The sequence below is a fragment of the Podarcis filfolensis genome, assembly GCF_964270895.1.
Source record: "Podarcis filfolensis genome assembly, chromosome: 15".
Lineage (NCBI taxonomy): Eukaryota > Metazoa > Chordata > Lepidosauria > Squamata > Lacertidae > Podarcis > Podarcis filfolensis.
The window spans coordinates 8968165-8992801 of record NC_139618.1 but is presented as its reverse complement, the minus strand read 5'-3'; the positions used below and the strand labels follow the sequence as shown (position 1 = coordinate 8992801).

The following is a 24637-nucleotide window of genomic DNA, read 5'->3' as shown; positions in this document are numbered from 1 at the left end:
GTATGAACGTTGGCAAACTAACAACCCAAAAGAAACAAAGCGCTGTGGGATTCTCTCTCCCTCTTGCCCACCCCATGACTCTTAGTCTTCCACTCAGTGCATCCAAAGACTCCGTTTCTACTGCCTTATAAAGAAAGTTCAGCCAGGAATAATCCTGTCTGCTGCTGAGAAATGAGAGTGATAACTGAACAGGGTGGATTATGCTGATTAGAACCTACAAAGCCCTGTGGATCTTGGGCCTTGGCTCTCTGAAGGACCACAGCTAAGCCTGCCTGAGTTTGGAGATTGTCTGGGGAGGCCCTTCCCTCAGTCCTGCCACCTTCACGAGAGAAGGCCTTCTCGGTGGCTGCTCCCTTCCGCAGGAGGCCAGGCTGGTCCCTCTCCTTGCTTTCCTTTCACCAGCAGGCAAATGCATTTTCGTTCCAGCAGACATTTGGTCACCAGCTGGCCAAATACGTTGTAATTTATGCTCTGAGCCACTTTGGGTTCTGCACTGGGAGAGAAGTGGGATATAAATAAAATAACTAAATTCTTTTCAGTGAACCCGCTCTGAGTAGGACTAGCAATGGCTGCAGCTTATTTGGTTTTTTTAAATATTTATTGTGTGTTTTGAGTGGTGTCTGTTTAATTTATGCCATTGAGTTGCTTCCCAAACAGGTCTGATGTCATGGACTAGTTGGACGCAGAGGAATGGTGGGAGGAACTAGCTGGGGAACCTGCAGGGGGAGAAGGCTCGGAGCCCAGGGGATTGGTGGTGGGACAACGACTCCAGCAGTCTGGAAGCAGGAGAGGAGGGAGGTCAAGAGTCGGAGATGAGTCAGACTGGTGAAGAAGCCAGGGTGTCGTTTCCTCCTACTGCAACAAGCTCCCCTTCTTCCTGGTCTCCCAGGACCAGGAGAGGCATGAAGAGGGCGGAGAAGTTAGCTTCATGCAGGCGTAGTCTCGGATTGCTTGGGGAAGACCCTAGAGAGGAGGAGACTTAGGCAGCTGTGAGGACCTTCGATCTCAGCAACTGCTTCGTAAGGCAAGGCCTGCCGGAGATGAGTTGCTGTGCTCATTAGGCCTGACCCTCCCGTGCGGATTCTGTTAGGATTTACTAATGTAGCAGTCGTACCTTGGAAGTTGAATGGAACCCGTTCCAGAAGGCCGTTCGACTTCCAAAACGTTCAAAAACCAAATCTCAGCTTCTGATTGGCTGCAGGAAGCTCGGACATTCGCATTCCAAAATAACGTTTGCAAACCAGAACAATCACTTCCGGGTTTGTGGCGTTCAGGAGCCAAAACATCCAAGTTCTAGGGCGTTTGGGATCCAAGGTACGGCTGTAGCTGTATATATATTTATATATATATATATATATATATATATATATATATATATATATATATACACATACACACATACATACACACACACACACACACACATATATATATATATACACATACATATAATTATTATTTAAATATTTTTTAAATTTTATTTTCAATGCAAAATTACAACAAAATTTACAAACATTGAATCCAAAATAAAACTATACAAACAAGAAAGAAAGACAAAACACAAAAAAGGAAAGAAAAAGAAAAACACACTCACACATCTACAAATAAAACCATATGTATATGTATGTAATGACTAGATTAGAATGAAGATAGAGCTGTATATATATTAATTTTGGTCAATTACCAGTAGAGAAGACAAGAAGAAAATGGAGCACATAAAACACAATGCAATACTTAAAGCATACTATTAAATGTAGAGTTAAAAACAATGTATTAAAAAACCCCAATGAGAAATAGAAAATAATTATATTAACATTATATTTACTGATGGCTCGCTCCTGTCCACTGCTGCTCTGAGGCCGGCGAGCGCCGTCTCTCCCTGCGGCCGACCATCTCCCATGACTTTGCCTCTCTGCCTCACAGGTCCACAGCGACTTCACTGCCGCGGCGACAAGAGGCGCGATGGCGGTCATTGACGGCAACGTGATGGCCATCAACCCCAGCGAGGAGACCAAGATGCAGATGTTCATCTGGAACAACATCTTCTTCAGCCTGGGCTTCGACGTCCGCGACCACTACAAAGACTTTGGCGGGGACGTGGCCGCCTACGTGGCCCCCACCAACGACCTCAACGGGGTCCGGACGTACAATGCGGTGGACGTGGAAGGGCTCTACACCCTGGGCACGGTGGTGGTGGACTACCGGGGCTACCGGGTGACGGCCCAGTCCATTATCCCCGGCATCCTGGAGCGGGAGCAGGAGCAGAGCGTCATCTATGGCTCCATCGACTTCGGCAAGACGGTGGTCTCTCACCCCAAGTACCTGGAGCTGCTGGAGAAGACCAGCCGGCCCCTGAAGATCCAGAAGCACGCGGTCCTGAACGACAAGGGCGAGGAGGTGGAGCTCTGCTCATCCGTGGAGTGCAAGGGGATCATTGGCAATGACGGGCGCCACTACATCCTCGACCTGCTCCGCACCTTCCCTCCCGACCTGAACTTCCTGCCCGTCGAGGGGGAGGAGATGCCCGAGGAATGCCAGAAAATGGGCTTCCCCAAACAGCATCGCCACAAGCTCTGCTGCCTGCGGCAAGAGCTGGTGGACGCCTTCGTCGAGCACAGGTAACCCTCGCCGCTGCCCAGAATTTATAGAGAATTCATGGAGTGGGAAGGGATCCTGAGGATCATCTAGTCCAACCCCCCTCCCAGCAAAGCCAGGCTCGAACCTGCAACCTTGGTGTGATCAGCACACGCTCTCACCAACTAAGCTATTCAGACTTTTTGCATCGCTGCGCTAGGTTTCTGTTGGGGGGGTGTAGTAAATGACCTCATCGGCCCAAGGGCCGCATTCCTTCTTGGGCAACCTTCCAGGGGCCACAGGTCAATAGGGGCGGGGCCAGAGGCAGATGTGGGCAGAGCAATGGAGTTGATTTTTGGCTTAGGACAAGAAGTTGCGTTTCAACCATGCAAGGGGTATGAGAGTTCAGCCAGGGAAAAGCAATCAAGTTTGATCTGAAGCAGGCTGGGGAGGGGTGTAAGCTGGAGGAGAGTGGGAGCCCCGAGGTATTACTGGTATTATTATTATTATTATTATTAGTATTATTATTAGTATTATTATTACTACTACTAGGTATACCCCACTCATCTGACTGGGTTGCCCCAGCCACTCTGGGCAGCTTCCAACATGATAAAAGCGCAGCAAACGTCAAACATTAAAACCTTCCCAATGCAGGGCTGCATTCAAATGTCTTTGGAAAGTTGTGTGTTTATCTCCTTGGCATATAATTGGAGGGTACTCCACAGGGCGGGTGCCACCACTGAGAAGGCCTGTAACTTGATATCTCGCAGTGAGGGAACCGCCAGAAGGCCTTCAGTGCCGGACCTCAGTGTCCGGCCCGAATGGTGGGGCTGAAGACGCTCCTTCAGGTATACTGGGCCGAGGCCGTTTAGGACTTTAAAGCTCAGCACCAGCACTTTGAATTGTGCTCAGAAACGCATTAACTGCTGTGCTTATGATATGAGGTGTCTGCTGAAATCGTCTGTGGAACAGACACAGGATCGCGCATGAAAAAATTTTCAGCACCTTCAATCGTTTTCTTAAGTGTTATGTTATAGAAGGGGAGGCTGTGCAGTTAAGATACCTTTCAGTATTGTCGAGTAAAGTTTTGAGTTTGAAAATTACATATCGAACATACTTCATTTTCTAGCATCCACCCGCTGAGTAAACCAAATTTTAGTCCATCGGCAGTTGAGCAGCGGGGGAATCTCTTCAGGTATTTTTTGCAGCGTGAAAAAATAACAACGGCAGACACTTGGGCCCAAACATGCCCAGTCCAACCTCCATTGGTTTTAGAGCTGCGTAATGTTTTGTTGGGACAGGGGTGGCGCTGTGGGTTAAACTACAGAGCCTAGGACTTGCCGATCAGAAGGTCGGTGGTTCGAATCCCCATGATGGGGTGAGCTCCCGTTGCCCGGTCCCTGCTCCTGCCAACCTAGCAGTTCGAAAGCATGTCAAAGTGCAAGTAGATAAATAGGTACCGCTCCGGCGGGAAGGTAAACGGCGTTTCCGTGCGCTGCTCTGGTTCGCCAGAGCGGCTTAGTCATGCTGGCCACATGACCCGGAAGCTGTACGCCGGCTCCCTCGGCCAGTAAAGCGAGATGAGCGCCGCAACCCCAGAGTCGGCCACGACTGGACCTAATGGTCAGGGGCCCCTTTAGCTTTTTAATGTTTTGTTGTAAGTTTCCGAGGGCATTTTCCAACTCAGCTGTGGCTCCCAAAATCCTACATCCTCACAAACAGAGACCCCAAGTTTCTAGCCCTCGTGATGGAAGCTTTGAGGGCTGTGTGTAGCCGTTGTTCCAAACCAAGAAGGGAGCCACTGTGATACAGTGCCAGACTAGGACCTGGGAAACTAGGGTTCAAGTTCCCACTTGACCATGAAGCTCACTAGGTGACCTTGGAGGGGCCAGTAGCTGCTTCTCAGCCTTGCCTGCTTTGCAGGGTGGTTGTGAGGATACAGTGAGGGAGGGGGGAGACCTCTGCACCCCACCTTCAACTTCTTGGAGAAAAGGTTGTACTAGAAGTATGTGTCTTCTTGCAACCCCTTTTGCGTTGGGCTGCTTCATCCCTTCTATCTTCCTCCCTCTCCTTGATAGGTATCTCATGTTCATGAAATTGGCTGCGCTGCAGCTGATGCAGCAGAAGGCGATCAAGCAGGAGACCCCCTCCCCTCTGGAGAACGGCGGGAGCCCCACCTCCTCCTCCTCTTTTCCCGAGAATGGGGTGGAGGACGGCGAGGAGAAGTCCCCCTCGGAGGACAGCAAGATGGAGGACAGCGTCGCAGGGCTGGACCAGGTGAAAGAGCTCACGGAGACGATTGCGTCGGACGATGGAGCAGGTAACTTGGCGTGCTCTCCCACTGGGAACACTGCTGCCACCCCAGAAAAGAGGGAGACCCCCCTTCCTGTGCATGAAGAAGCCCTTCCATTCATAAGAATGGGGTTTTTATGCTGGATTTGAAGTAGACTGTGTCTGAACCTGTAGGATCCATTTGGCCGTCGGACCTCGTAGTTGTGCACAGGTCTCCTTCTCCATGCATTTGCCTGCTTGCCTTTACAAAGACAGGTACAAAGTCATTTGATAGTAGGGAGTTCCCTTGGTTACATAAGACCCTTGAAAGCCCAAATCTTCTTCAACTCCTTTTGGGGAAGTACGTCAACCTTCAGATTGTTTTGGTTGTCCTTTTCCAGCTCTACAGCTTTGAGTTGGGAAGAGGTGAGTGGCACCAGAACTGGACACAAAAATTCCCAAGCACAGATTTGTATAAGGACATTGTGAAATTGGCAGGCTTTTGGTTTTTCCAGTTGAACCTAGAAGGTCACACTTCTTCCACCTTTACAGTTGGGGGTCAGGAACCTCCAGCCTGTCAGCTGACCTTTGCCCACTGCAGGTGGCCAGTGAGGCTGTGCTCCCCGCTCCCACTTGTGACATCATCTGATGTGTGGGGTAAAATTTTGCATTGGCTTCGTGTGACATTTACCCGGAACAAACTCAGCACTCATCAGCTGCCATCACTTCTCCTCCTCCTCCTCCTTTATTTTACAGTGGTACCTTGGTTCTCAAACTTAATCCGTTCCGGAAGTCCGTTCCAAAACCAAAGCATTCCAAAACCAAGGTGCACTTTCCCACAGAAAGTAAAGCAAAACAGATTAATCCGTTCCAGACTTTTAAAAACAACCCCTAAAACAGCAATTTAACATTAATTTTACTATCTAATGAGACCATTGATCCAAGCAATGTACTGCAGTCACGCAATCAATCAGTCAGTAGCTGAACTGGGTTTCACACAGTCACAAAAACAAACAAAAAGAGCTGCAAAAACAAAAACCTAAAATAAATAGCAAAAACAGACAGACCTCAGTGTAACACTCAAAACGGAAATGTGGCACTCAAATCGGAGCACGTTCCAAAAAACATTCGCAAACTGGAACACTTACTTCCAGGTTTGCAGTGTTTGGGTTCCAAGCTGTTTGAGTACCAAGCTGTTTGAGAACCAAGATACCACTGTATTGTATATCACCCTATACCTGCAGGTTTCAGGGTGGTTTAAATGATAAAATCACATCATCTGCTGAGCAGAGTTTAAATCCTGCTCAGGTCAGCAACATTCCATGCAAAGCCCTTCCTGAATCGATAAGAAAATTTGAAAGCTCTGCTTAAAATGGAAAGGGGGGGTAGTCTTCATTTTAGCAGCTGCTTTGTGATGTCATGGGGTTGACAGGTCAGCAGCCCCTCCCACCTGTCAAACTTGGCCCATGAAGGCCGATCGCAATAAGGATGCGGGTCGTGACTTACACGCTTAGCTCAGTCGGTAGAGCTCTTTATTCATCTCGGGGTCATTTGTTCGAGCCCCATGTTGGGCAAAAAGATTCCAGGGGTTGGACTAGATGACTCCACAGTTCTATGATTCTATGAAGCTGAACAGGTTCCCCACATTTGCTCTGCAACCCACTCTGTCTCCTTCACCCAGTGGACCCCAAAAGCCGGGAAGTGATCCAGAATGCTTGCAAAGCTGTCGGTTCCATCAGCAACACGTCCTTCGATATCCGGTTCAACCCAGATATTTTTTCGCCAGGTAAGAAGGCGCTTCAGGTGTGCTTGGAGTCCTTTGCAGCACGTAACCCCTTCCAAGTGTTTGACCCTTTTGAGTTTGCGTGTTTTCTTTCGGGCACTTAAGAGTTGCTCTGCACACAGAAGCTCCCAGCTTTTAATCCACCCAGCATCTCCAGTTCTGTATTTTTCCCCAATGCATCTTGATCCTGCTTTTCTTGTCAGCGATGATCAAAGCAGCTCCTAAGCTGCAAGAAACAGTGTCTGAGAAACAGGAGAAGAACCACGTACACCCTCTTGAGCTCCTTGGAGGAAATAAATCACAATTATAGGATCCGCAGCAAGACTTGGGGCCAACACACGCTTCCTGTGCAATTGCTAGGAGAAGCTCAGAAGCATCTACTTCTGCCGGCACAAACCATAGATAGCTGAGCCCATTTTTGTCCAAACTGGTTAACATTGGGTTGTAGCAAGCTAAGTTTATATTCAGAGTAGGTCGGTCCCTTGAAATAAATGGACCGCAAGTTAGTCATGTCCATTATTTTCAGTGGATCTGTTCTAAGTGGGACTAATATTGAAGTACAGCCCATTACTTTGACCATTGTTAAACCAAGAGAAGGTGGCTTACAAACTGACGTGGGTGGATAGCTCAGTTTGTTAGAGCGTGGTGCTGGTAACGCCAAGATTGCAGGTTTGATCTCCCTATGGGGCGGCTGCATATTCCTGCCTTGCAGGGGGTTGGACTAGTCAGGGTTTTCCAAACTTGGGTCTCCACCTGTTTTGGGACTACACTTCCCATCATCCCTGACCCACTGATCCTGTTAGCTAGGGATGATGGGAGTTGTAGTCCAAAAACAACTGGAGGGCCAAGTTTGGCCACCACTGACTTAGATGATCCTTAGGGTCCTTTCCAACTCTAAAATTCTGTAATTGCTTGAAACCATGTTAAGCAATCTGTCTGGTTGAATTGACGGGTTCTGACCTGGAGCGAAAGTGGAGGGTTTGTATTCATTCATTCATTCCATTCCATTCCTCCGAGGAGCTCAAAGTGGCCTGCATACTTCCCCCTCCCCTCCCCTCCCCTCCCCTCCCCTCCCCTCCCCTCCCCCTCATTTTTATCCTAACGGTGAAGTAGCTTAGGCTGAGAGTGAGTGACTGGCCCAAGGTCTCCTACTGAGCTTCATGGCCTGGTCTCCCAGGTCCTACATCAGTCCTCTAACCACTACACCATACTAGTCCTATCTTAAAGGTAAAGGGACCCCCGACCATTAGGTCCAGTCGTGGACGACTCTGGGGTTGCGGAGCTCATCTCGCTTTACTGGCCGAGGGAGCCGGCGTACAGCTTCCGGGTCATGTGGCCAGCATGACTAAGCCGCTTCTGGCGAACCAGAGCAGCGCATGGAAACACCGCTTACCTTCCTGCCGAAGCGGTACCTATTTATCTACTTGCACTTTGACGTGCTTTCAAACTGCTAGGTTGGCAGGAGCAGGGACCGAGCAACGGGAGCTCACCCCGTCGCGGGGATTCGAACCACTGACCTTCTGATCAGCAAGTCCTAGGCTCTGTGGTTTAACCCACAGCGCCACCTGTGTCTCTGGTCCTATCTTACTCCTGGGCAAATGGGGGGGGCCTGCTGTGAGCCCCATGATTTCCATATCGTGCATTCTAATCTATGGTTTAGTGCAATGTGTGAATGCAGGCCACTCTCTGACCTGCTGCAGGAAAGCTCCTAGCTAACCATCCCTCCCCAGGGTAACATTGAAGGGGAGGCAGCTTTGGCCAGTTCTGAGAAGTGTGTATTCCCCCCCCCCCCCAGCAGGGTTGGGCAGAAATCTTGCTAACAGAAATATATGCCATAAAGGCAACTCTCAGCTTAACACAGCAGTTGCATTCCAGGGATAGCACACAAAAGCCAAACTCCCATCTAGCCAGTGGTGGGTGGGATTGCCAAAACCTTTTTTTTCTCCCCAGACACCCACCCTCTTTTTAGTATTTTTAAATTTAAACTTAATTTAAATTACACACAGGTAGTGTGTGTGTGTACATACACATGCATATATATATGTATGTGTGTGTGTGTGTGTATGGCCCTCTTCCCAGCTGGCTGATCTTCCTTTCCTGTTTTCATAGGGGTCCGCTTTCCAGAGTCCAGCAAAGAGCAGATTCAGGATCAGAAGCGGTTGCTAAAGGATGCGGCTGCTTTTCTGGTGTCCTATCAAATTCCAGGCTTGGTGAGTGAATTTGCGCCCAGAGGAAGGGGGAGAGAAGAGGGTGGGGAGCAGTCTTTACATAAGAACGGCATAGGAAACGGCCTTATACTGAACCCTAGACCCTCAGTCCATCTAGCTCAGTATTGTCCACACGGAGGTTAAGGCCAGAAGACTTTCCCATTTCTGTCTGGAGATGTCATTGTGGATTGAACCTTCTGCATGCAGAAAAGCCAGGCTTGCTAAGTTCTGCTGTGTGTGTGTGTTTTCTTCTTCCTTGGCAGGTGAAAGACTGCCTTGACCACACCATGCTCCCGATGGACGGCGCCACCTTGGCCGAAGCCATGCACCAGCGAGGCATCAACATGCGCTACCTGGGCAGAGTGGTGGAATTCATCACCAAGACCCCTGGCCGGGCTCAGCTAGATCACATCTATGTAAGCCTCAAAAGTTTCTTTGCTTTTTCCCCCAACTTCTAATTGCCACTTAAAAATAAATAAATGATGTTGTTGTTTCTTGAGGATTATTTGCCCTGGCAGAGATCCAGCTCGGATAATTTGTCTTTCATGAACCTCAGCTTAAAAAAAAAAAAAAAAAGCCCGCATATATTAGGGCTGCCATACGTCTGGGATTTTCTGGGTACATGCTATGGCGCTGTGGTCTAAACCACTGAGCCTCTTGGGCTTGCCGATCAGAAGGTCGGAGGTTCAATGTGTTTCTTGTCTCCTGCTTGACCTGTTTGTTGTTTTGTCCCCCCAATTTGTTTCCTTGGAACAGAAAATTGGAATCACAGAACTGATCACCCGGTCAGCCAAGCACATCTTCAAGACATACCTTCAGGTACAAATCGGATTATGCAACCCCGAACACCTTCCCTTACATGCCCTCTCCTGCGCAAGGGTTGCCTGTCTCTCTCTCTCTCTCTCTCTCTCTCTCTCTCTCTCTCTCTCTCTCTCTCTCTGCCCCCCCCCCCCCCCCCGCCCAGTCCCGGTCTTCCTAGATCAAGAGAGAAGCCATTTCCTCCTTAGGCTTCTTGCACAGGTTGCCTAGCAACCGGAAGCACAATCTCATTAAGGCCTAAAATAAGTGCAGGCCTGTGTGGTTGAGGGAGAACCAGTGGCAACTTGTCTGTGTGTGGTGTGGTGTGTGTGTGAGAGAGAGAGTGATTCCAAAACTATTCCTTCATGGCTGAGCTTGTGTTTTTGTCTTCCGCGCTCAGCAGGAAAGGTTTTTAACAAGGATGGGAGATGGCAAGTGTTTGTGTGAACTTGTGTCAAACCTGCGGCACAGTTAATGAAAGCCTGGTGTTCCCGGATCCCGGGGGGGCAGGGGGCGGCTTGCAAAGGGTTCCTCTTTCTCTATCCCCCCCCCAAAAAAACGCTTTTTCAGCGCATGCAGCAATCTGCTCGGGTTTGTTTCCAGGGCAATGACTCCTCCAAAATGCTTTGCAATGCTGGTTGGGTCTCCCAGCCGCCTTCCGCAGTTGTGTGTGTGTGTGTGTGTGTGTGTGTGTGTGTGTGTGTGTGGAATCCCACATGGGGCTTCTGGAATTCTGGATGCCTCGGCTGGGGAGGGACGCCCACAGCATATTAGCTCCCTGCCCCCCCAAAAATCCAGTTCAGTCTTTGTTTCATTTCATTCACTTTTTGGGCAAATCTGGTGCAGAAGATGCAACTAATCATTCTCGAAGGTTTCGTTATTGATTTACAGTGGTACCTCTGGTTACATACGCTTCAGGTTACATACGCTTCAGGTTACATACGCTTCAGGTTACAGACTCCGCTAACCCAGAAATGGCCTGGCGTGCTCTGGTCCATGGGGATCACGAAGAGTCGGACACGACTAAACAACAACAACCCAGAAATAGTGCTTCAGGTTAAGAACTTTGCTTCAGGATGAGAACAGAAATCGTGCTCCGGTGACGCGGCAGCAGCAGGAGGCCCCATTAGCTAAAGTGGTGCTTCAGGTTAAGAACAGACCTCCGGAACGAATTAAGTACTTAACCCAAGGTACCACTGTACTGCCATCCCAGGTTCAAGCTCCTTCTGTTAATTCACAAAGCCCCAAATGACCTGGACACAAAGTAGTAGTAGTAGGAATTAATAATAGTAATTTTATTATTTGTATCGTGCCCATCTGACTGGGTTGCCCCAGCCACTCTGGGAGGCTTCCAGCATTTATTAAAAAATAATAGTCAAACCTTGGCTCCCGAACGCCTCCGTTGTAGAACATTTCGGCTCCCGAACTGAATGTAAATGCTCTGGTTTTTTAACGTTTTTCAGAAGCCAAACCTCCGACGCAGCTTCTGCTTGAGTGCAGGAGGCTCTTGCAGCCAATCAGAAGCCACGCCTCGGTCGTCGAACATTTCGGAAGCCAAACGAGCTTCCAGAACGAATTACGTGCGGCAACCGAGGTTTCACTGTAAAACATCAGACATTAAAAACTTCCTAATACAGGGCTGCCTTCAGATGTCTTCTCAACATGGTATATATGTCTCCTTGACATCTGATGGGAGGGTGCCACTACCGAGAAGGCCCTGCACCTGGTTCCGTGTAACTTCACTTCTTGCAGTGAGGGAACTGCCAGAAGGCCCTCAGAGATGGAAAGTACCTTCAGGACTGCTTGATTCCTCCTCCTCCTCAATTGCCAAGGCCTTCTGAGGGGGCACTTTTGCTGGTCCCACTTATCCCTGAGGTTCGTCTGGCCTTCACCAGGGGATGAGACTTTAGCATGGTAGGTCCAGCTCTGTGGAACTCCTTGCCAATAGAAGTTGGGCAGGAGCCGTCCCTGCTCGTTTTAAGACATCTCATAAAAAACATGTTATTTTTGCAGTCCTTTCAAACCTGAGATTCTTTGCCAACCAGCTCTTTCTTATGTGGTTTAAGTTTTTTTATTGTGATACTGTGTTTTTAGTTGACATACCACCGTGCGATGTTTTTTATGAAAGTGCAGTTTACACATCTTTAAATGAACAGATGACTAGCTGGGTAGTCCTGAGGGAGTTTTCCTCTGTATGTTTGGCTGAATGTCTCCCTGCTATGTAGAAGGCCTGAAGTAAGGAAAACGGAAGCTCTCTGTTCCCTTCTCCTCAAATCACACACTGCTTGCGTTGGGTTTGCTCAGTAAGGACTTTTCTCCCCGGACTCCGTTTGCATTATTCGACTTCACTAACATGTAGCGCGCTAACGGTCTCCTCTTTCCCTCCCACAGGGAGTGGAGCTGTCGGGCTTATCAGCTGCCATCAGCCATTTCCTCAACTGCTTCCTCAGCTCCTTTCCAAACCCCGTGGCCCATCTCCCGGCCGATGAGCTGGTCTCCAAGAAAAAGAACAAGAGGAGGAAAAATCGGAATTTGGGGGCCGCTGACAACACTGCCTGGGCCACCATGAGCCCTCAAGAATTGTGGAAGAACATTTGTTCGGAAGCCAAGAGTTATTTTGACTTCGGCTTGGAATGGTACGTCTTTTAAAAAGAAAACCTAGGAAACTCACAGCTGTTGTGTGTAAGGATTGCTATCGGTCCATGGCGAGGGATCCACTGTCTTCCACACAATATTGGACTCCAGAGCCCATCAGATTATATCTCTAGCTTGCCCTGTGCTCTCCACTTTGACTGGCAGCAGGATGTGACTTGGGCAGTGCAGAGCTTAGGGGGTAGGGTTGTAGCTCAGGGTTAAAGCACCTGTGTTATGTGTGGAAAGGTCCCAGGTTCAATCCCCGACATGCCCAGGTAAATCTGGGAATGTCTCCCCTGTGAAGTCCTAGTTTGAAAATGTGGCTCCCTCTGGTGTGTTGCTTCCTTTTGACTCCCCCTTCTCCTTTTTTTGCAGTGAGAGTGTTGACCAAGCAGTGGAAGTATACAGTCTACAGAAGGTCACCCTGCTACGTGAGATCTCCCTCAAAACTGGAATCCAGGTGGGGAACAATGTACACAACCTCCAAGTTCTTCTCCCTCATTTAACCCTCCGAACACAACTTGGAAGAACATAAAGACTTTATTTTTAAAAGGCATTTCCCCCCCACTCTTTAGCTCAGTTTCTCAAACTTGGGTCTTCTGCTGTTGTTGGACTACAACTCCCATCATCCCTAACTCTCAGGACCAGTGGTCAGAGATGATGGGAGTTGTAGTTGCAACAACAGCGGAGGACCCAAGTTTGAGAAACACCGCTTTAGCTGGAAAAGGCTCCCAAAGCAAGTTTGCAAATATCAGCGGTAAAACAGCCACAGGCCTTAAGCTCTCGAAATCTTAAGGGCGACAGCACAAAAGGAAAAGGAACTGGGAGGGAAGAGGGAGGAATCACTCATTCTTAGTTACTGAGCTCTTCTAGCGAACAGGAGGAACGCATTGCGTTCCTGCCAGCCACTAGGTTATGCAGTGCCACCTGAGATTAATTTCTAGCTTTGCTGATAGAAACTGTCATGCATCCCCTTCAGTAATCTCCCTAAGAAGGAACTTTCGCTTGAGGCAGGAGAAAAGTACAGTAACTGCTGGATTTTAACCATTATTTTGCTGCTGTGCTTCAGCAGTTGTAGGTGCAGCCTGAAACCCACACACCACCTGGTAGCGCCTAATCCAATTAATTCTGCAATCTCCACCTACACTCTTAGTTTAAGACTGTGACTAAGAGGATGGCTCCCAGTTGAGTTGCCCACGATGCCTGGTTCATCTGTAACTCGTGGGGAACCTTTGGCCCTTCAGATGTTGGCTGAACTCCAACTCCTCCTCCGCAGCAAGGATGGCCAGTGGCCAGGGATGTTGGGAGTTGTAGGTCAGCAACAACTGGAGGGCCAGAACGTTCCCCCACATCTGCTCTGAGGCATGGTTTACAAACCATGGTTTTAGCTAACTGTAGCTGGTCTCGTGAACCCAGCCCCTGCAGCTTAACTATGGTTTATAAATCACGGTTAAAATGACATAGTTGACTAGGTTTTCTGTTTACAAGCCTCGTTTGGTCACCATTAACCATGGCTCACTATTACGTGCAGACCCAGGCCTCCTCCTTTGCTATGGTCAAGGAGCCATTGCCACCCCACAGCTGCAGAGCAGCTCAAAACTCAAAGAGCAGTCAATGAGGGTCAGTTTTTTTTGGGGGGGTGAGAAATCCTGGGTGGGGGTGGCAGCAGAAACACAGGTGCCGAAGGGGCAGCATACGCTGCATAGTTCCTCAGATGAAAATGTCCCTATTATCATTGGAGGGTATTAAAATCTATTTTTGAGAGAGGACTTTGCATTTCTTTTCTCTTTTGTTTTTGCTTAGATAATATTATATAGTGCTTTTTTCTGGGGGTACGCATACCCCTAAACATTTTGTGAATCTTTGTACTTTTGTCCATTTACTGTATTTATTTTTCCCAATTTGAACCATAAAATGGTGATTTTCTTGAGTCAAAATGAGAGTACCCCTAAACATGTTTTTAAAAGGAAAAAAAGCACTGCACATATCCAGCATACAACATAAAAACAAGATTCTAAAGAATCTCCTGGACTTCCCTCCTCCCCTTTGTGGGTCCTACTGTTAACCATTTCCTGCTGCATCTTTTATAATAATCCAAATCTTTTACCTCTCCATTATGTCCAAAATTCACTATTAAACTGCAAGTGTTACTCCAGTACTACTAACGATTTTAGCAGTTTACAATGGTTTTAAAAGATAAATTGTAAAGAATTCCCCATGCCTTACTAAAATTTTGGTCTTCCTGATTTCTGATTCTTCCGGTCATTTTTCCCTTTTCGGCATAATCCATCAACTTAATCTTCCATTCTTCTCTGGTAGGGACTTTTATCTTCTTTCCATCTCTGGAAAGTTTAGTTAGATTAGTTTGCTTTTTATTGCATTGTAGAAAAGCTTCAAAAAAATTTTTATGGAAGCAAGCAACAGGATCAGTCCTCATTAGGAACACTGCTTGTCGATAGCCGCCTTAAACTGTGGCGTCCAGAACGCGTACGCAGGACTCCCAATTAGGGTTGGACCGAGGCAACATAGAGTGGTACTTAACAACAGGCTTTTCCTTTTCTCTTAGGAAAGGTATGGAAGCATTTGTGTGTGTTTGTGTTTCAGATCCTTCTGAAAGAATACAATTTTGATAACCGCCACAAGCCAACGTTCACAGAAGAGGACATCCTCAACATCTTCCCGGTTGTGAAGCACGTCAACCCCAAAGCCTCGGACGCCTTCCATTTCTTCCAAAGCGGCCAGGCAAAAGTGCAGCAAGGTATCACTTGCAATGTACTACTGGCTGTGAATTTGGTTTCGAACCAAGGTGGATAGGTCCTGGGGGTGGGGTTTAACCTTGGCAGCCCAGGGGCTCTTATAAGCCGGATCCTGACTCCCTGAGAAGTTTAAAAATAAAAAAATTAAAAACGAAAGTTTACCCAGATCTCTGTGCAAGGCATGTGGCAGGGAGAGAGGCACTTACTTTACAACACGTATGTACGGCACAGTCATTGGGGTAGGGTAGGGCAGAATGCAGGGAGCCCAACACTAGGTGGCGCCAGTTCCAGCAGCAGACACAGCCACGTAATTCGTAGCATTGCAGACACTGAAGGGGCTGCAACAGTCTTCTAGTCCAACTCCTTACTATGCAGAAATCACTTGCCCGATGTGGGGCTTGAACCCACGGCCCTGAGATGAAGTGTTTCGTGCTCTACCAACTGAGCTGTCCAGCAACGTTGTCCTCTTCCTCCTCCCTGCTGAGTTCTACAAGTGGGCAATATGGAGACAAAGGAGACGTCTCCCTTCCCCGACTGGTTGTAAGCAGCAGGGTGGGGGCAGATTGAGAGGCGGTGGGGCCAGTGCCCCATTTGCACTGATAAAACCAGCCTCCACTGCTTACATCCTCCACATCCAGAAGAAAAGGCTAAGGGGTAAACCCTTCACAATTCTGGAGTGAATCTCTAAGATGGTTGGATAATGCCTTGAACGCCTACTTTCAGCAGCTCCTGCAGCCAAGCTGGTGCCAAACGTATTGCTCTGCTTTCCTTTGGACCACATCTGTGAGGCTGAGAGGAGGGTCTTGTCATTTGGGCCTCCATATGCACTGCCCAGGCTTGCACTTTGGTGCTGCTAATGTAGCAGTTTTGACTTCACCTCTCAAGACAGACGGATGCCAACAACTGCTTATAGTTAAGCATCACTTGCAATCTCAAGCGTGCCTTTTCTTTGTGCATTTCAGGTTTCTTGAAGGAGGGCTGCGAGCTGATCAGCGAGGCCTTAAACCTGTTCAACAACGTGTATGGCGCCATGCACATGGAAATCTGCGCCTGCCTTCGTCTCTTGTCTCGCCTGAACTACATCATGGGAGACTACTCAGAGGTACGGGCAGCCCTGGCCTCTCGCTGCTCCCAAATCTTCTGCATTACATAGGCAGGAGGCCTGCTGGGTTGGACCTTTTAGTCTGGCCTCCTGTTTCCCACAGTGGCCAATCGGGTGCCTCTGGGAAGCCCACAACCAGGGCAGGAGAACCAACAGGAGTCTCCTGCTGACTCCCCAGCCACTGGTGTTGAGAAGACACCTGCCTCTGAAACCCTGAGGGCTAACCGTAGAAGTATAATGACTTTTAGCCCTTGGTGGGTTTTAGACAAATTGGTGGAGGGAACTCGCCCACATCTTGTGGCAATGAGTTCCGCATGGTGTGAAGAAGTACTTCCTTTTTCTCTCCTGAATCTCCCCCACCAATTATCTTTGTTGGATGACACCATTGGGCTATAGGCTGACATTCCTTCCCAAAGAATCCTGGGAACTATCGTTTAAGCGTTCTGAGAAAGCAAGAAAGAGCAACTGGTTTTACGAAGCCCAAACCCGAAAATCTCCTGGGGTTTTTTGTGAGAGGCGGAGAAGGTTTTGTGTTTTCCTGGCTTTTCAACTCTGTCTTCTTCCTTTCGTTCCAGGCCTTAAGTAACCAGCAGAAAGCAGTGCTCATGAGCGAGAGAGTCCTTGGGATAGAGCACCCCAACACAATTCAGGAATATGTAAGTAGCAGACAGCGGGGAGGGTTGAAGGATTCTGCAGCAGGCAGCTGAGGAGGCAAGGAGGAAGCGTCATGGAAACACCCCCCTGCCCACAGAAAACTAGCACATCAAGGAGAAGGCAGAACCCTTTTCCCTGAGGTGCTAGCTTTTGTGATTTCTCAATGCGGGGAGATCTTGAAATCGGAACATTCCAATTCCCTTTATCATTTGCATTTGAAGTCTCCCCCCCCCCAAAAAAAGAAAATCAGCCCACTTTTTTACCATTGAGATCTGTTGCCTACAAGCGGCAGTCTTTTGGGGGTTGGTGTCAGAGTTCTGAGTTTCTCTTCTCCCCCGGAAGTTGGGCCACATCTGCACCAAATAAGCATTGTTATAGCATTTTAACAGTCACTGCTTTCCCCAAAGAATCCAGGGAACTGTAGATTATTAAGGGGTGCCGAGCGTCGCTGGGAGACTCCTGTTCCTCTTACAGAGCTACAATTCTGAGCTCCCTAGGAAGGAGAGTTGTTGGTTGAACCTTTCTGGGAATTGTAGCTCTGTGATGGGGATCAGGGTGGCCCCAACAGCTCCAGGCACCCTTAACAACCTGCAGTTCCCAGGATTATTTGCGGGGAAGCCCTGACTGTTTAAAGTGGCATAAGAGTTCTTTAAATATAAGGTGCAGGTGCAACATTGGGTTATGTGTTCTTCCCTTGGTGGAGACAGCCGGGTTCTGCAACAAAACATTGCAGCGCAAAGTCCTGTCTACTCAGGATGCAGCCTGTTTCATCCCCAGCAGCAAACAAATTTTATCTTCTTCATCCTAGCAGTATTCCATAGTCACTGAAAAAACTCTATCCTCACTGGGTTATCTTTGAATTCCTTCCACCCACCCCCAAATCGCAAAAAGTGTATTTCTCCAAACTCCCATCCCGATCCCCTCCAGCGGCTAATACCATGAATGATGCCAATTAGGACTATGGAAATAAAAGGCATCACAGTGCAAATTTTGGAAACAGAAGGAAGATTCTCCAGGGGGGCGGGGAGAACAGCAAGGAGGGGTGGTTCTGACTTTTAACCGTTTTGTTTCTTGTTGAAATTATTATTATTATTATTATTATTATTATTATTATTATTATTATTTCTAAATTGTTTATCTGCAACCAGATTCTCTTATGCCTCTTGTAGATGCACCTTGCTTTGTACTGCTTTGCAAACAGCCAGCTGTCTACAGCGCTCAACTTGCTATACCGCGCACGCTACCTCATGCTGTTGGTGTTTGGCGAAGATCACCCAGAAATGGCACTCTTGGATGTAAGTTTAGCTGTTGGCCGGCCAGGGTCTCTGGAGCCCCAGCTAAAGAGCCTGTGTGGTTTCTGCAGGCGGAACGCCTAAAGCTGAACTTGACTTTTTCCAATGAGATGCAGCGTCTTGAAAAACCTCTGCCTTTTGCTTTTCTAATTTGGAACCCAAATTTCCTTTGCCCTTGTGGGCTTCTAGTTCTGTGATTCAGCAGACTTGATTCTGTGCTGTATAAATCTTTTTTAGAAATTCCCTCAATAATCAAAAGTAACTGCAACGGATTGTGGGGGACGGGAGAGACTGCTATCTTCCTGTGTCCCTTGTTTTCAGATTTGATTTAAAATATTGTATATACAGCATTGTAAGGATTATGATGATCGTTCATTTTTATGCAGCGTTTCTGACAAGCGGAAGTTCTTCTTTTGCATAAAAATGGGGGGGTTCTCGCCCCCTGCCGCACCTCTGATCACTGTGTGTCCTGTATGTGCCATGGGGGTGGATTAGGGGGACGGGCTCCTTAGGGCTTCTTCTGTGTGTGGGAAGGCCAGCTCTAGCACTAAAGGTCCACTTCTGGCCCTGCCTCACTGGAACATTGCTTCTGCCCCTAGAACAATATTGGCTTGGTCCTCCATGGAGTGATGGAGTACGATCTCTCCCTGCGGTTTCTGGAGAACGCGCTGCTCATCAACTCCAAGTACCACGGCTCCAAGTCTCTGAAAGTTGCACTCAGGTGAAATGCCCAATCCTGTTGTTTGCCCAGTAGGGAGGGAGGGGCTTTCGCAGCTAAAATATATGCATTATATGCAAATGTGTATATCGTGACCTGCCAGCCACGGAAATGCAATTGATCAAATGTTATATGAAAGTACTGAAAAACACTGTTGAGTGTTAAGTTGGTGGGGAGGCGTCTGCCAGACCTGCTTCTGTAACCGAATTCTCACCACGTGCGCGATCGCTTTTCAACCATGCGCAGAAACATCATTCTGCTGTCTTCCCTTTTTGCATCCTCTCTGCAGTCACCACTTGGTCGCCCGAGTGTACGAGAGCAAAGCTGAGTTCCGGTCGGCTCTGCAGCACGAGAAGGAAGGCTACACGATCTACAAAAACCAGGTAAGGGTCCCTTGCTTTGCTTTAGTACATTGGACATCTTCTGTTTCCGTTATGTATGTATATAGAAGTATTAATAAATATCTGTGTGTGTTTTTGGCTAGCTTGGTGAGCATCACGATAAGACCAAAGAAAGCTCGGAGTACTTGAAATATCTGACTCAGCAGGCTGTGGCCCTGCAACGCACAATGAATGAGATCTACAAGAACGGATCCAGCGCCAACATTATGCCCTTGAAAGTGAGTTGCCCTGTGGTAGCTGCCCAGATTGGCTTTGGCAATAAGACGTACCTCTTGTCTGAGGAGTTAAGCAGCAATGCGTAGCACACTTCAGTGTCCAGGAGTGCTGTTCAGTTTACTCTACTGCACCACTACTCGGGGATTTTTACTCCCATGTCGTCACAAGAGCTCAGCCATGGTGTTTTCCTGTCTCAGATAGCTTGGAATTGTTTGTCTTTGCAATATCCTTGAGCGATGGGGGTTAAGCAGTTGATTGTTGAAGATCAGCCTGACCACTTCGCCGCTGGACAGGGACCTGAACTTGGGTCTGAGTCAAAGCCACACTGTTGATCGTGTGTGTGTGTGTTTGTAGCACTGAAGGCTCTAGGCAAGATAAAAATGGCAGATAAAGCCAAGGCTTAATTCATTGTAGTGCAGATACGAAGCAACTGAAGTCAGCATAATGATCCTTTGGTGACTTGTTCCCTCCCCACTCAACTGAACTGCCAGGAAACAACTCCCTTCTAAGCCTAACCTGACCTAAAGGGTTCCTTTTCTTGGGAATCAGGCTCAGAAGGGTGGAGAAGTGCATACATTTTATTTACTTGCATTTATTTCCTGTCTTTCTTCCAACCTGGAACCCAAGGTGTGGTGTACACCTGGCTCCCAGATACCATTCCAGGCATGTTTTTTAAAAATTGTTGTTACTATAGTAACAAACCAAAAATAATACACACACACCCCCAGTGTAAAAGGCCATAGATCATTTAATTAGCTAAAGACCAAGGAGAAAAGAAATGCTTTTGCCTAGTGCCAAAAGATATGTAATGGAAGCGCCAGGCGCGCCTCCCTAGAGAGATCATTCTACAAATGAGGAGCCACCACAGAAAAGTCCTGTTCTTGTGTTGCTGCCCTCCGCATTTGTCATGGAGAAGGCACATGAAGAAGGGCCTCAGATGAAGACAGCAGGGTCCAGGTTGGTTCATAGGGAGAGAGCCGGTCATCTGAGGTATTGCGGTCCTGAGCCAGTGTTCGTATCCTCATTGCTGGGAGCCCTTCCCAGTCGTCCAGTCACCAAGTCCTGTTTGTGTCAGAAACCCTGTGTTCTGCTTGCTACCCAAATCACCACCTCCCTTTATACTGGGGAAGAGCGTTGGCTGCCTCTAGGATCCACGGTCCCATTTAGGCAGCCCAGCATTTTTGTTTGCTGCTTAGAACTGTGCATTGGTTTCTTAGCCCCATGTGTTGCTTTTATTTTGTTGGTTAATAAGCTAATCTCTTGTTTCGTTTAGTTCACAGCTCCCAGTATGGCCAGCGTCCTGGAGCAGCTGAACATAATCAATGGGATTCTCTTCATTCCACTAAGGTAAGAGACCCCAAACTTTGTGTATCTGACTGTCTTTCTCTCTACCACTCCAGGAGTGGTGGTATGAATGGCATTGGATGTCGCCTCCATTGTTTTCAATGGGCAGGGGGGCCTTCAGGAGAATTTTGAAGCTTAGGTGTAGGTTGGTTCGCGATTACAGGTCACTTCTTTGGCAACACTTCCTTTGGCCCTCCAGAGGTTGCTGAACTACAACTCCCATCAGCTCCAGCAAGCATCGGCCAGCGATTAGGAGAGCTGTAGATGAGCAGTAGTTGGAGAGCCAAATGTTCACCCCCACCTAACTTTAAAGTGCATAGCAAACTCTTCATCTGCTCTACAGTGACGGGAGTTCCTTTGTTGTGTTATAAAGTCTCTCCTGCCTTTATCTGTTCCTCTAGAGCAGGGGAGGGGAAAAGGATTTCATCCCAAGGGATAGGTTCCCTGCCAGACACATGGCAGGGGTGGGCGGGGCCAGAGCCAAAAATGGGCAGAGCAACTGATGCACATTTTAACATTGTACGGTAGGCTAGCGCACACACACATCCCTCCATTCTGAATCATTATCATAGTACAAGGATACATTTCAGCCAGGACAAAAGGTGCAAGGCTGGTGAGGGGTGTGACCTGGAACAAGGGGGAATGGCCAAAGGGGAGTCTTTAGAGAGGCGGGGGGGGGGGGGCTCCTAGCCTGCAGTTCCATACCCCTGCTCCAGAAAGCACCAGGGCCAAATCTGCATTGCCAAAATTACCTTTCGAAAAAACTAGGAATCATCTTTCGGTATAAGATTATCAAGGAATGGCTAGACACCAAGGAGTGGAGGTGGGTGAATTGGGGGAGCCTTTAACAGCCAGGAGATGAAAGTCAGAGGCAGGAGAAAGGGGGAGAGAGAGAGGTCAGGCTGGTGGAGAGTCAAGGGCATGGGTAGGCAAACTAAGGCCCGGGGGCCGGATCTGGCCCAATTGCCTTCTAAATCCAGCCCGCAAATGGTCTGGGAATCAGTGTTTTTACATGAGTAGACTGTGTGCTTTTATTTAAAATGCATCTCTGGGTTATTTGTGGGGCATAGGAATTCGTTCATTTTTATTTTTTGCAAAATATAGTCCGGCCGCCCACAAGGTCTGAGGGACAGTGGACCGGCCCCCTGCTGAAAAAGTTTGCTGACCCCCTCCTCTGTCTCCCATGACCCAGGAGAGGATTGAAGGGGGAGGAGCAGAAGCAGGTTAATCACAGACAGAGTCTTTGCCTGCTTGTACGCAGCTTGGATAGGAGAGATGCATAAGCACAGGTCGGGTCTTTCTGTCACGGCAACAGCTCAGGAGATGAGCTACCTCTTGTCTATCGTCCCCTGAGCGCCCCGCTCTGCGTGCTATTCCTCTGAATTTGCTCTGCCCATGATTGCCCAGCTTTTCCCCCTTCTCCCTCCGCAGCCAAAAAGACTTGGAGAACCTTAAAGCCGAAGTGCAGCGGCGCCAGCAACTTCAGGAGGTCCTCAAGGGCAGCGAAGAGTTGGAGTCGGAAGAAAAACCCACGGAAGAGAGCGAGCCCGAAGCAAGCCCGCCTGCAGCCACGGCTCCCTAGCTTGGGGGTCTGCGTCGGGAGAAGGCTCTGGCTGTTTGAATCTGTCCCGGGGTGGGATGTAGAGAGTTGCTCAGTCTCTCCTCGGGGCGGCTTCTCCTCGGCAATGTGTTTTTGTGTTGTTGTTGTTTTTATTTTTTAATTTGCACTGGTACAATGAATACACAATGCAAAGAACTAAATTTTGAGAAATGAACCCTACCTGTCAAGGCGGGCACTGGGCACCCGAAACGGGGCGGTGCAACAGCCCGGAGAGTCTAACTGGGGCGGGAGAATGCAGGGATGCCGTGGGGAGGGTGGAAAGGGGGCATGCGTGTGTGCGTGTACGTTTCAATCCATTTTTACCGTGTACATAAGAGATTTAATTCCAAGTGAGGTATAATAACATTTCTCAGGTCATTTTTTCTGTTGACTTTTAAAGGACATCTATAACTTTGCAGAAAAGGAACTTTCCCCACCTCCCGGGCCTGGTGGTTCTTCTCCCCCACCCCCCAAAAAAAGTTCTCCTTTTTCTTCCAACTTTTGAGGCTCAGCCCGCTGCTGCACTGTTTAAGTGATCGTGACACTATAAATATTATATATTAAATATAAATTCAGCCATATTTTTTATCTCAATGTTTTATCTTTAAGGCCTGAGCAGAGTTGGTACTGCAGAGGAAACTGTTTTGAGGAGATGGCATAGAACTTTTTTTTGGTCTAAATTTAGGAGACAGCCATTGGATTCCTTTTAGGGTTCCTCTTTTTATTCTTTCCTTGTCTTCCCCCCCCTCAAACTATTCAGATTTGTTGGGAATGTGGGGTGCGGTTTTGTTTTTTCCCAAGTTTCATGGCCCAGGAAAGGAGATGTTGTGTGGTTTTTGTGTCCGCCTAAATTCCTTGTGCTTTGCTCCCTCTTGAGCACAGCATAAGAAACAGCATCCAAAAGGAAGGGGGGTATTTAAAAAGAAGAAAACCAAGCCATGGGATGCTACAGCTGTGATCATCCAGCTGCCCCCCTATGCCAAGTTAACTGTAAAAGCTGAATTGATGGCTTGGGGGCAGGGAGGGAGTGCTGAGTAACTAGGCTTGGCTCCTCCCATGTCAAAGCATCCCTAAAGTCTGGTATAAATTCCCCCCTTACCCTTTTCAACTTATACAATGGAAAATCCCTAGTGCCTATACTTTACCTCTCTCCCCACCCGCTTCTCAAAGAGTTGTGTGAATGGCATGGAACAAAAGCGCCTCGGTCGTCTCTCGCAAGTTATGCACCCCAAAATCGTACTCGAGGAGCTGAAGACTGCTGTCTCGAAAACAATTGGTTCAATTGGTGAGCTGAATTGAATCAATGTTTGGGTTGTTGTTTTTAAAAGGTTTATCTGTGAATGTACTAAACAAGAATCATGAACCTAAAATGAAGCTCTTTTCTCTCCCCCTAATTTCCTTCTCGCAGTGAAAATAATAATAAATTTGTATTAAATACTATATAGTATGCAACAAGATGATTGGGGGGGGGAGGGTCTTGTTCGTGTGGAGGCTTTTTGTCCCAAAGTCTCATCAGCTTTAGAACACAAGTTTCCCAAGAAGGCATTCATTGCTGGCAATGGATGCTCTGCCCAATATTCTGCTCTCCCCTGAAGGGGGAAAACGGTGATATGTTCTTCAGCTACTCTTAATAGCTCTCACTACTGTACGTCCCTGCTATTACCGACAGGTTGAATGTGTTCGTAAGAACAATAAAGCTGATTTCCTAGCTCTGCCCTCCCTGCCTAAAGAAACGCATACATCATGTTGAGTTCAAAATGCAGAGTCTGGTGGTCACCACCTCCCTCCTCCTCCCTTTTGTACTAAATTGCATTTTGTCAGCCGCCACCCCTGCTCAAAACCACAAGAGTGAGAGGTCATGTTTCTACCATGTGACTCAAATATTGTATTTTGGGGAAGGATGGGGGGGCGGGACTTGTGTTACAGACTCAGTGCAAGGGGTTGGGCAACTTACGGTCCCTGGGGCCCTATTAAACCTGCCAAAAACGGCTACCAAAGAAAGGTGGGTGGGAGGGGAGTGAGTGAGCGACGTCATCGTAGCGTGGCTGGAAATTGCTGCTACAGTGGGCAAAATAAAATAAAGCGAAACTTTGGCATGGTTCTGGGGCCCAGATAGCGAAGGTTGCCTGTTCCTTGACGCGAGTGCAATTTAGGTACATAGCAAGAGCCCTGCCCCCTTCCCTGGGGGAGAGAATGTTCTTTGGTCCAGATGTGGAGGTGGGGGGCGAGAGAGAAAAATACAGAATTTCCTTGGAAGTGTCTGAATAAAGAACAGATTTCAATGCAA

At 48.1% G+C, this 24637-nt stretch overlaps 1 protein-coding gene across 3 annotated transcripts in view; it reads left to right on the top strand.

Annotated features, from left to right (window-relative positions):
• Positions 1–24637, top strand: part of CLUH (clustered mitochondria homolog) — a 71862-nt gene extending 47225 nt beyond the window's left edge. For all 3 annotated transcript variants that reach the window (XM_083587386.1, XM_083587385.1, XM_083587387.1), the window contains exons 10-26: positions 1924–2618; positions 4653–4894; positions 6527–6631; positions 8738–8838; positions 9099–9251; positions 9592–9654; positions 12025–12269; positions 12643–12727; positions 14872–15025; positions 15986–16125; positions 16701–16781; positions 17949–18074; positions 18671–18792; positions 19079–19172; positions 19274–19408; positions 20680–20753; positions 22182–24637. In XM_083587386.1, the coding sequence (XP_083443512.1) occupies positions 1924–2618; positions 4653–4894; positions 6527–6631; positions 8738–8838; positions 9099–9251; positions 9592–9654; positions 12025–12269; positions 12643–12727; positions 14872–15025; positions 15986–16125; positions 16701–16781; positions 17949–18074; positions 18671–18792; positions 19079–19172; positions 19274–19408; positions 20680–20753; positions 22182–22332 (2766 nt within the window). In that variant the 3' untranslated portion in view covers positions 22333–24637. The remainder of the gene's footprint in view (positions 1–1923; positions 2619–4652; positions 4895–6526; positions 6632–8737; positions 8839–9098; positions 9252–9591; positions 9655–12024; positions 12270–12642; positions 12728–14871; positions 15026–15985; positions 16126–16700; positions 16782–17948; positions 18075–18670; positions 18793–19078; positions 19173–19273; positions 19409–20679; positions 20754–22181) is intronic.